This window comes from Rhipicephalus sanguineus, chromosome 1 (genome assembly GCF_013339695.2).
Source record: "Rhipicephalus sanguineus isolate Rsan-2018 chromosome 1, BIME_Rsan_1.4, whole genome shotgun sequence".
Taxonomy (NCBI): Eukaryota; Metazoa; Arthropoda; class Arachnida; order Ixodida; family Ixodidae; genus Rhipicephalus; species Rhipicephalus sanguineus.
In genome coordinates this window covers 79267191-79279715 of record NC_051176.1, presented here as the reverse complement: position 1 = coordinate 79279715, position 12525 = coordinate 79267191, and the positions used below count along the sequence as shown (strand labels likewise).

At 45.5% G+C, this 12525-nt stretch overlaps 1 protein-coding gene across 3 annotated transcripts in view; it reads right to left on the bottom strand.

Annotated features, from left to right (window-relative positions):
• Window positions 1–10457, bottom strand: part of LOC119393259 (neurotrypsin) — a 74190-nt gene extending 63733 nt beyond the window's left edge. The window contains exons 1-8 of one of the 3 annotated variants that reach the window (XM_049414879.1): window positions 10308–10457; window positions 8089–8146; window positions 6039–6224; window positions 4635–4695; window positions 2551–2682; window positions 2317–2477; window positions 1961–2143; window positions 1365–1625 (exon numbers count right to left, since the gene is read on the bottom strand). In XM_049414879.1, the coding sequence (XP_049270836.1) occupies window positions 1365–1625; window positions 1961–2143; window positions 2317–2477; window positions 2551–2682; window positions 4635–4695; window positions 6039–6224; window positions 8089–8146; window positions 10308–10358 (1093 nt within the window). In that variant the 5' untranslated portion in view covers window positions 10359–10457. Of the gene's footprint in view, window positions 1–1364; window positions 1626–1960; window positions 2144–2316; window positions 2478–2550; window positions 2684–4634; window positions 4696–6038; window positions 6225–8088; window positions 8147–10307 lie in introns of those variants that run through there. The other 2 variants (XM_037660192.2, XM_037660201.2) reach the window with 2 other exon arrangements.
• Between the last annotated feature and the right edge of the window lie 2068 nt (window positions 10458–12525).

Below are 12525 nucleotides of genomic sequence, written 5' to 3'. Positions count from 1 at the left end.
CGCCAGTGCCTAGCCATATACAGCATTACTGTAAGAAAAAAAAAAACATGGTTGATCCCTTCGTCACAGGAATTGGTATAAAGTGAACCGTGTCCTCACAGAAGTACTTGATTGTTTATTGTGCATTGATATACGGGAGCTTGCACAATGTCTACTGGTGTTTGGCAGCTATAGCGCCATCTGACGTGGATGCACCGACGTTGACGCCTAGTGGCACTTCTCCAGCCCTAGGACCAACGTCCACGATCATGATGAACCCTTTTGGGTGGCACAAGTAGTTAACATACACCCGGACACAGCATATGGTACTGACTAGATGGCATTGTCTAGCAAAATATAAAGATCGCATTGACTAGCATAATATAAACACTGGTACCCGACATGCATTCATTCAAAGCGTCGTCATTTTGAGGAGAGAAACGCCAAGGTTTGCGCTACCCAGTAATAGGGAAACCTACACCTGTGCTCATTCATATACTACACAGCGCTTCAGGAACGCGAGAAGCAGAATTCATAGCTTGAGCAGTGAACGGGGGAAGGCGTTTCGCTTCCTGCTAGCCTGTCTCTCGCTTCACCAAAGCACTAAATGCGGGACGACGTTCGCCCGCCGGTGTTCGCCAGCCTTTCTGCGGCCCTTATTGCAACAGTTTTATTAGTCGGTGCTACCGCACTCGAAGCAGTCGGCGGCGAAGAAACACCGTTGTTGCGTGTGGAAGCTGCACTATTCTGGCAACGAGCCGACACACGCTAAGACGATGAGAAAGGTAAGGCCCATAACTGCGTTGCCACCGAACCGAATCACCGCATACGCACCAAAAACCTCCGTTGCGCTCAAACTACCGAAGCGCTCGCTTTCTGCGCTTGGTTGGTGAGGGGCGACACCGCCCCCCGCGAACCAAGAACACTGTGAGAGGGAGGTGTGAAAGCTAGAAGGCATGTTTGTGAAGCCTCGCGCATTTGCGCCGGTAGCGTCGCGGTTAGAGCACCCGGCCAGGGGCGTAGCCAAGGGGGGGTTGGGGGGGTTCAAACCCCCCCCCCCGAAATTTTTCAGTTTTGCTTGCGTATATAGGCACGCACACATACAAACGCACGCACGAACATACATAAAGTATGGTTGAACCCCCCCCCCCCCCCCCCCCCGAAAAAACTTTCTTGCTACGCCCCTGCACCCGGCTCCTATCTTCGTGGACCGAGAGATCGTGAGTTGGACTCCCGGGTCATCCGAATCCACGAAAGTTTTTTTTTTCTTTGTCATCTAATTTCACTGACATATTTGCGCGACAGAAACACGTCAGTGAAATCTTGGTGGATCCCGGCATGAAACACTTTCGTGTTAGAAAAAGGAAGCCAGATCATGCACTTGCCTATTGGAAAGGCCACTCTCTCGCATATGAATGGCAGCCTCTCTGAGCAGTGAGCTGTGTTCCACCTGTGGCGCGCCTCGTCGATCGGTGTTCCATGGGGCCTTTCTTGGAACACTCTGTCCAGAATGAGGCACTCTGGCGCTGCCGGGGAAATGGCATTGTGATGTTGCCATGGCCGGTCTGGTGTCAGCACCTGTTTAGTCGCCTCCCACGTCCAGACGCCGTTGATTCGAACGCCATCAGTGTGCCAGCGGTCGAGTCCTCCAAGTAGGAACGATTGTGTGTCATGGTTTGACGGAAGAACTCGAATGACCCTGTTGCTATAGGACTGCATATGTATTTAGTACATGCTTTTGACGAAAGACACTGGCACGCGAAAGAATTTAAGGTAAATGACGTCAACGTCATATAAGACGAGAGCCACCATATGGAACGTGCCTACTTGGTAGTATGGTGTTTGTCCCGTGTTTCTTCTGCGCCTTCTTGTGAACGTCTTTCTAGCGCCAGTGACTTTCGTCAAGCGAATGACCTATCTTGTCACCATCACCCGTCGAAAACGCGCTCGCGCCTTCAAAACACATGATTTAGCAGCTTACCTTTTTGAAGGGCTAGCAACAACTCGGATACGAAGTTCTTCTTGGCACTAGAACTGATGCTGACAAGTCGAGAGCCCTTCGATTCGCAGAACAACTTGGCTTCCGCGTGTGACAGACTCGGGGCCGCAATCACTAGGTGACACATGCCTTGGAACGGGTGCTCACCCGGATTGCAGGCGGACGCTGCGAGATGGTTGCGCCACGTGGTATCAACTTCAGGAAAAATTACTCTGCGTCTCATGCATTTCTGTGGTAGCGAAGCTAGCTGGTACCTAGACACATTGTTCACTGATCTCATTAGAGACCGATTGCCAAGTGATTTAGCTCGTAGGGCACTTTATAAACGGAGGTCTTACCAGAATCGCGATGACAAGAAATCCTGATTCGCCGCGTGCTGGTGCACATTGTTCTTTCAACGGTGCAGTGTGCCAAATTGTTGACCTCCTTTGGGCAGTCCACGTCAAAACCATGCCGAGCAGTCAGCCAGGGATATTTTCTTTGTACGTATTCTCCGCCTCTTGAGGAAAAATTGGGCAAATGTAATGAAAAACGGCGGGGCCTCACTGTGCTTGCTCGCGATGAAAGCTCACCTGTTGAAGCCCATTTCGGCGCACGCCATTGCTGTCAGCCGTTGGTTCCACGCATCACCACACAGCGACTGCCACTTCCCTGCGATTTTCATTTCCAAGAAGCCTTCGTGCGGTAGCCTTCCTCCTCGAAGGCTGCAAAATCGAAATTGGTGAACAGATAACCGGATTGCGAGTACAGAGGCTAAAAAAGTACTTCCCATAATCGCAATATATGAGCGTATAGGATATGGTACTAGGAAAGGACGCTTTTTGCTGGGTAGTTTAGCTGAATTTGGTTTAAAAAAGTTATTACGGCACCTGATTTACTCGCTGCTTAATCAAACTACGTTTTGTTGAAACAACAATAGCAGATTACTACCCTTACCAGCTTCTTTCTTTCTTCTGTATTTGATAATCTCTAGAACTAAGTGATTCTAGAATGCGCTTTCATGGAGTGCTTCTTAATGTACCAAACCACCAATGCGATCATGAGGCACGCCGTAAGCGGCGGGGGGAGGGGGGGAGGGGGGGAGAGAGACCTGGTTTTATTTTCCCCAACTGTGGTTCTGCAATGTGCACCCTACTTTCAGTACACGGTTTTTATCCGGATTTCGCATCCACTGATACGCCCGCGTTTGCCCGGAATCGAGCCCGCGACTTCATGCTTAAGAGTACAACGCCAGGGCAGGTGCTCGCAGTGACTTAATAAACGGTTTCAAGCGTGTTTCCCGAGTTCTTGTCGTCCAGATGGGCACATGTATAGAGGGCGTCGTTTTCTGCTTGAGGTGTCAGTTATGCTTGACGACCGCCCTACATGCCGCCCAGGGTATGTCTTGAGGCTAGAGATTCACCTTCACTGGTTTTACGCGTGAAATATTTTGTCTGACAGTTGTTCAGATCGGAAGCAAATTTCTTCTCGGCAATCATAATTTGATTTCCGCTGAAGCTATTATCAATTAGAAAAATTTCTCGACAAACGCTGTTGCTGCGAATGCATGCACAAATCCATAACTTTCTCGCTTTTTCTTGGCAAACACAAGGCTATATATTCGAACAAAATCGAGGGGATTGATCGAGGGCGGCCTTCTTTTGTGAGACACAACCTAATGAAACCAACAGGCGATGAAGCCTAAAGAAGGTACAGGGGACATGACTGGTATGTTTTAACTGTAGTATAGTAATTATGACATAAAAAAATTAGCGCAGCTTGCTCTATGTCGCGCAAGGCTGGGTCATAACAGAGCTGATGGGCACGTTTCAGTTTCTCTTGTAAACCATCTGTACAGAATGCTTGGGCGGTCATTGAACGCGTCCCGGTTCATGATGATGATAATTTTCTATATACGACACACGGCAAAACCTCGACCATAACAGCTCTGCTGTAAAACGGAATTAAAGTGGATGAAAAATCAACTAGCTGCAGGTAGCGACCGACGCTACAACCTTCGGAAAACGCATCTGATGCGTCATCCGAACGCTGTGGGTTCGGTCTTCCTTTGCTTTATTGTCCGTCTGTTTATTTACTTTGTGTCTAACAAAAGAAACGAGCCCTCGATCGATCCCCCCTTCGTTTGTTCATTCAAAGCGAGGGTCTCTTTCCGGCAGACGCTATGCCTTAGGTAGAATACGAGGATTATTGGTCAGCTTCCAACTCGTAGTAATATCACCTGCTACGTGACGCCAGCTGGCAACAACAGTATTCGACTCTCGCCGCCATGGCTTGAGGAGCTACAGCGACCGCTGCTGTAACTCAATTGGTAGAGCATCGGGCGCGTTATTAATCAGCTACCTGCGACTAGTTGATTTTTCATCCTCTTTAATTCTTTTCCATTTGCGTCATAATTATTATATTACAGTTAAAATATGCAAGTAATGACCCCTATACCTTCCGTGGCTTCCTTGTGCGTTGGATTCATTAGGCTGTTATGCGCAATATATATTAATCAAAATCGTCACCGACGACCTCAAGACACATGAATCTCCATTACAGAAACATACGGCTTTCTCTCTGAAGAATAATCGCGTACACTCTGCCTTGCCAGGATAGGTTTAGTGCATTAGTTAAGGATCAGCGTCGGAGGTGCTTTATTCACTGAGCTACTCACCGTATGGTATGATTCGAAGTGGGCAAGGTCGTGCTTAGCACAGGTATGTTACCTCGCCGAGCTGTAAGAAGAAAACAAGCGACAGACTATCAAAGTTTGGATATCATGCTGTACAGGTGTTCTAACCCCGCCCTCACGACCCTATTTCCTGTACTTCCACAGCATTGTGACAAACATTTTTTAAAATAATATTGGGACAGCAAGCTGTGAGTATCTAGAATGCAGGACTAAAAAAGATCACAGCATATCCACGGAGTGAATGATGATGAGTGGGCGAAGCTGCGGAGGTTCATCGGTAAACCGTGAATCTTCCGTGAATTCTGCCCAGTACATCATCACCGACGTGAGATCGGGCGCGTTTATACTAAAGGTTCGATGAGTTATGACAACTTGCAGTTCACTTTAATTTTACATGTACGCTGTGAATTTTCATTGTTTAGAAAACCGTTGCTTTAGAAAACATCTGGCGTCTTTCGTTAAGCAGCTGGCATCTTTTCGTTTTGCTTTAGAAACATCTGGCGTTCTTTCGTTTTGCTTTTACAAAACATCTGGCGTCTTTCGTTGGTTATTTCATCAATCAACGGCGTTTTGAACAAATTTTTTATTGTTTAATCACGCACAGGAGAAATCTCACTAGGCACTACCTTGGAGGTAAACAATGGCTGCTAATGGGAATGAGAGACAGAAGAAGTCGGCTTTTAGCTAACACTTACACTCCTACTTCTACTAACGTTTCCTACTGGAACATGCCAATGGCTGCTAATGGGGAATGAGAGACAGAAGAATTCGGCTTTTAGTTAACGCGCACGCTGCGAATTTTTTCTTGTTCAACAACGCACAGGAAAAATCTCCCACCGGCACCACCTTGGAGGTCAAAGCGTAAGACTGGTTACGCACTACGACTACTACGACTACGACTACGAGGGACGAACGGGTGCCGCCTTAAGGAGCTTCGCCCCTAAAAAAAAATATGGATGACTCGCATAATGGGGCCGAGGCCAACGCTCTCTACGTAGTGTCACAGTGCTTAGCATTGATTCAGCGACACTCCGAGGACACTGCGGAGCTCACCCAATGAAAAACATGCGAACAACTTCGCACCAGTAGAAGAATGCACTACGTTAGGCGGCACAATCACAATAAGTATTGCACATTCTCATGTAATTTCACTGGTAAACAAACGGACCCAGTGGTCGTAGTAACGTCCTTGTATTTGCCGCATATAACCCAATACCGACCTCCTCCCATGTTTGCGCAACTTTCAGCTGTGACAACGCCCGTATCGCCAGCGTGAGTTGGACCTACCAGCTAACAAAAAAAAATAATATGTTATTTTCAAATACTTGGTGCATTAATAGGGTGCAGTGTGTAGATGGAGTGTACAAAATATCCTTTTTGCGTCACCTTCTGGGGCATGACCACCGCTGGGCCTCATAGGTGGGCGAGAAATCCGCTGCAGCGGCTTGTCGACCTCGTCGCTCCTGGGATTGAACCACTGGGTGAACCATGAAGGCCAGCCAGCCGCAAACACATTGAGACGGGTTGGAAGGACCGCCGGTGGATGGTGGGGACGCCGGCTTAGAGGGAGGTCTGTTCATTGTGAGTCCGTCAGCAGTTTCAGCAGTTGGCAGATTGAAGATATTGACAGAGAGAAAGAGAGGGAAATAAAAAAAGGAAAATGCTAACGGCACATACGAAGTGAAATACCAGTTTTATCTTTTATGCGCTGAGAAAAGCAGCAGTAGAGACAAATTGACGAAGGCATTTGCGACAAGGAAAAGAGAAACAAATAGTGGCTGCATGAGTGGGCGATGATTCATGGGAGAGCACAAGTAAAGCTTCTTGGTCGAAGTGGGTCGCATTCTTTTCGTAGGTTTCCTTAGGAAAACGGTGAATCGAGCTAGTTGGCATTGATTCAAACTTTACTATCGCGAAAAAAAAACGAATAAACAAAGAATAAACCCTGAAGACGAATAGTTAATTTGCACGAAGCAACATGATGACACACTTACAACCACCGTTTTTTCAAAAATAATGTTCCTTAAAACTGAAACTTCGAACGAGAGCAAGAACTGTTACGTCATAACGATGCGCTAATCGGAGAGCTAATGGAGACACTGTGTACAAAGCAGTTGAGATGTGTGCATGAACCAAGCGTCACTGGCCCTGCCGGACAATGAACTTGCCATCTTAGACGCACGACTTAGGTTATCAGGTGTCTTACGCATTTTGCTGCCGCTGTATATTAGTGCGGCACAAAGCCATGATAACAAATTGAGCATGGACGAGAAGGAGCTTGACGTCTGAATAAAATGGTTCTAGTGATTAGTAAAAATTCGTCATTGGGTGTCTATTCTTCGTCTTCGTTTTAGGCGCTATAGTTTCTTTCTGCCTCTTAAATGATTCGTTCTCATCTAAGTGAATGACCAGCAAGCGTATACGAGAAAAAACGACCGCGTTAACAGCGAGCTTTGGATATGAAAATTGAAATTTCAGAATAGAAGCCTAAAACGTTCTTACGCCCGAAAGAAATAGCGTCTGCGCTCCTACACATGCTGAAAACGCGTAGAGCGTTTCCGTAGTGCGTCGGGCACGTTATAGTACTCGGATTTATTGGGAAGCCGAAAAATGAGCCTGGAGATCTTTGTGTCAACCGACATGGTGGAACCCATTGAAACAACGGCGTAGCAAAATGGCCTAGCCGATGTAACTAACGATGTTCTTAATAAATAAATTCTGGTTTAAGTTTCCGACTTGTCTCATCTCACGAATATTGAAAAAAATTGTGATAGATTGTCACTGTTTAAGATCTGTTGTCGAGTTGATGGCTGATAGGCTGGCGATCGTAAATTTTCACCTTGTGTGATGATGGCAAATTATCCAGAACTTTTTTTTTCTGGTGATTACAATCGAGTTTATTAAAACTTAGGCTTCTATTTTTTTATTAAAATACCTGTGCCCAAGACAATTCACGCATCATCCATTAATTATTGTTCATCGTAGCTTGCCTTTCTAGTTGCCGTAGCTGCAAGCGCAAGAAGCAAACAGTGAGCGCGAAAACACTTTTCTAAAGATTGCAACCCGTGAGTCACTTCAAGCTAGCGCACGCAAAGCTCCTTGGTGCCCCAAATATTTGCTGTCCCTAATCTGAATCTCCCTGGTGTGCAACGTAAGAAAGACCCGGACCGATAGATAAAATAACGTAAGCAGGGCGTGGTACGCGCAGACATATATATGGGCTGCTTATAAAAGTTGTCAATATCTATGAACAAACAATTTCTTTGTTGTTAACAACCATCATGCTGACATGGTATCATTTTCAAAACGAGAGTACTAACAGTGTTGTGAATTGTTTTGCACGTGCTCCCCAAAATAGCCCAGAAAAGTTTTTTTTTTTGTTCTCAATGAAGCCATTTGCACGCTTTTTCAGTGCCTAGAACCAACTTCGACCTACCGCTGGGGCGTGGATGGCCGAAAGACTGGATTGAATGCGTTGTCCATCCGTCACAGTTCTGAAATTGATTAAATGAAACGTGTGCAACAATAATTAGATGTGGAAAATAAGAGACTAGGTGAAATACCACGTGTTATATCTATAGGGCAGTGATTATTGGTAGCGACTTTTATTTTGTAAAAAAAAAAGAGTGCCAATGCGCTTTTCAAAGAAAAAGAAGATAATGCAGAATGAAGAAACGTTTTAGTGATCTACAAGATGTGAATACATGCTCAACCGAGTTTCTCGGACACACACACTACAAGTCGAGGAGGAAGTCTCTCGTGGAGGGCACTTGCAACGTGGAATTCCACCTTTCACGTTTCAGCCAGACGCCTTATTAAAATGTCAACAGAGCTCCGATAACTTGTAACTTCTGGTTCTTGAAGTTTCGACGTCAAAAAACACAGAATTTGACAGAGGCCACTTTTGCGATTAGAGAAGTCGGGTGGGTGGTGGCGAATGATTACTATGCATGTCAGCGTGGCTAGCCGCTTTTGGGGTCGTATCTGAAAGTCTAGATACTTAACTGTCCTAACTGGCACCATTGGCCACTGCAAAATTAAAAAATAAAAACATTCTGCATGTTATTTTAGCAATAGAACTGTGAATTCTGGATTTAGTAACTAATGACTAATAACAAACTTACTAATGCGCTTACTTTCAATAACTAATTTAGATTAGAAAATTAATGACTAACAAGAATACATTAAAGAACATTGCTGCATTATCGTCAGAAAATAAATGAATTTCGTCGTCAGTCTGAGTTAACTCGTTGTGATTAAAGTCATATTTAAATATTGAACTTTTTGCAAACTGACGAAGACACGAATCCGAGGCAGGAGTTCCAAGGCTTTTCGTTGCTAAAATGGTAAGTGCTCTATAGAATTGGCTGACCGCCATTGCTATATTATACAACATAGTTCTGGCGTAACATGAAATAAAAGCCTGACTGCACGCTCGCGCAATTTCATTTTAGAGAAATATAGCGCTATCGAGAAGGATATCAGGAAGTGAGCGAAAAAATGCGCGCACTTGGCTCATTGCAATGATCTTGTCGAAACTAAGTGATCGTTTTCACGAAATAGATGTGCTTGGACTAGAAATGACCGGCAAGCCTTTTGTATGAAGAGATGCCAGGCAATCGCCATTACGGACACATTGTTAGTTCCACACCATTCAACAACTGTCGAAGTGGCTTAATAGCGTGCACCATCTTTTGTCTTTGACGTTATAACTGCGTATGTCTTTGAGTTTTGCTTGTTGATCGGCTTTGAAAGCTTAGTTTTATTTTATCTTTCGCCGTAGTGATAAAAGATAATTTTTTTTTAATCTTTTGCGGTAGTGACATTCATCTGCTGTCGTTCCTTTACTAAGTCCTTTGTGGTTTGAGAGAGCTTGCTTACTTCTTATCTTGGTGACATACGTAACTATGACGTCAAAGAGGGAGGCGCAGCAGTAAAATTGGCGGGAACATCACAGCAGCCAAAGAACACTGTGTATGGGAAGGACCAAACTGCACGCATGAGCAATTTCAATGAAATAGTGAAGCTTGCAGAAGGCTTCTGTTCTGAACTCTAAAGTTCGCAGTTATGTCCTCCAACCTTAAGTGAAATCAATGTCGAACAGGACACTGAAGTTCCATTTGTAGCTATCAGTCAGGTTAGAAAGGCCATACGAGACATTTCCCGTGAAAAAGGGGCTAGAGACGACGGCATAGCAGACGATCTGATCAAGGATGGAGGAGCCGCCATATTTAAGAAAACTGCGACACTGCACATAGATTTACACTTCAGCTGCAAAAACGCCGATATAATGTTTATGAATCCGATAGAAAACGTAAAACACTCGAATAATTATAGACTAATTAGCTTACTCTGAGCATTATATAAATTATTCACGATGATAACTTCGAATAGGACGCACGAACTCCCGTGTACATAGACTTGGGTGCACGTTAAAGAACGCCCGGAGGCGAAATTAATCGGGAATTACTCACTACAGCGTGGCGCATAGTCATATCGTGGTTTCGGCGCATAAAATCACATAATTAGATTACCGGCAAAGCGAAGGTAGTATTGAACACGAAAACATCCAAGAATTCATTCTTGCAAATAGCGAGCCTATGCTTGAGCATCCGCACGTGCTTTATTTAAAGCATGGCAATGTTCGTTACTTACGTTCGTTCCCAGCAAAATCATCACCAACGTAATCCATTTCGTCAAAAACATGGCAACAAGAGATACGAACGCACGTCCTCGATTTAAAGAAGTGCGGTCGTACCTGCGCCCTGAATGGGATGTTTCCTTATGAGCCGCGCTTTACGCGAAGATGGCTCTGAACTCTTTCCTGCAACCTAGGCGTAAGTTTATCGCTTCTCACATGCGGTCTTTGCTTCGCCGAGGCAAAAAGATACGCCGAGAGCGCGGGTAGCATGTTTCCCTCCGACTCAAAGAAAATACAAACACGACGAACGGGCGCCTACGAGGCCTGGTCTGTTTGCCGAGTCAAAACTTAATCGCTCGCATTGGATTACAAGCCTCATCAGTCTGTTTATGCAAACGGTGCCGCAACATTGTTGTTTGGTATACAATGTCGCTCCGAAGGTGGCCCGATAATGATAACAAGCATTTATTAAAAAAGAAAAAAAAAAATGCACCGCATTGGTATGCGGTGAAAAGGAAGTGAGGGTGGACGGTTACTGCAACAGCTTGCAATACGGGCTGGAACGTTACCAGTGAGTGCGCTGCGCAACTCGAATGTTGCGAGCAGTGTACATTATCCGCAGCGTGAAGAATTTTGCTAAGCTTGCAACACAGAAAACAGGTTGATCACCTGTATCGACCGATGAGTAAGGAGGAAATTATTGATAATAATGGATAGTAACATCTGGAGTTTCACATGCCAAAACCACGATTTGATTATGTGGCACGTCATTGTGGAGGGCTCCGGAAATTTGGACCATCTAGTGTTCTTTAACGTGCACTGACGTCGCAGAGTACACGGGCCTCTAGCATTTCGCCTCTGTCGAAATGCGACCGCCACAGCCGGGACCAAACCCGCGATCTTCAGGTCAGTAGCCGAGCACCGTAACCGCTGTACCACTGACGCGGACGGAGAAAGTTATTAACTTTTAAAACAATGACTTTCAAGGATATCGGGGTGAGGGGGAAGAAGTCATCTTTGCGAGCTGTACAGTGCGCGCTTAAGAAAATACATAGGCGATGAGATAAATTTTGACGGTTTTTATGCGCCAAAACCGCGATATGGTTACGAGGCACATCGTAGTGAAGTTGTCCGAGTTAAATTTGACAACCTGGGATCCTCGAACGTGCACCTAACTCTTCGTGAGTGGGTGTTCTTGAATTTTGCCTCCACCTAAATGTGTCCGCCGCCGTGACCGGATTCGAACCCGCGTCCTTGAGCTTAGCAGCGCGTCACATTGCGTTCTAAGCTACCACCACGGGTGATAACGTAAATTCATGAGTCACCATACTGAGAGAGGGTAGAAATGTGTACGTTCGACTTGGAGCCCTTCATTAGAGTGACACTCTACAGGTGAGAATGACAAGCCTGGGTACATTAGTTTATTGCGCTTCTGCAAGAGCAAAACAGCTAGTCCTAGTGTAAGATGAGCACGGGTAAGTAGGAAAAGGCGCAGAAATGAAAGTACAAAGGTGACTGCGCCCCCAACTTCCCGCATGAGCTTGCCGTGACGTTATCAATTTTGACAGCGAGAATTCGGGTTCAGGTATATGTTTATCGCTAAATACTCGCTGCATTACATTAGTAAGAAACGAAAGACTGCAACCTACAAAAAGTTCACTTTTTTATGCGCCAAGACAGCCTCAATGCGAAAGAATAGATTGAAATCTGTGGTATCACAGTGACTTTCGTGCGCTGAATCTTTGCAGGGAATGCGAAAAAAGAAAGGATGCTTGGATATTATTTTCTCCGGTAATCGTTCACTTACCGTGAAATGCGTTGATATCATAACATTGTAACAACCTACCACGTGGAAAAACGGCAGCAGAGACTCCGCTAGGTCTTTCAACGCTACGCATGTCTAATTAAACGAGGTTGCACGCTCAAACGAGGTTACGCGCCTTACACGCTCAAAAGCTTAATTGTTCCATACCCTACGTGATTACATGGTCGAAGGTTCCATTCGCTACACGCTCAAAAGGTCGAGGGTTCGAGTCTCCGCACGCTCCGAAGGGCGAGGGTTCAATACCCTACAAGAAGGGGTTCCTGCGAGAAGGGAACCAGTTCGCCGAGTGCTGTCAATTTTCGCTTTTCTGTAAGCTTCGTACATCATACCCGTATTTGACGTGAAGTTAGGCATGAAAGCTTATGGAACGCGATCGAATTCCATGACGAATGCGAGCTTATGCTCTA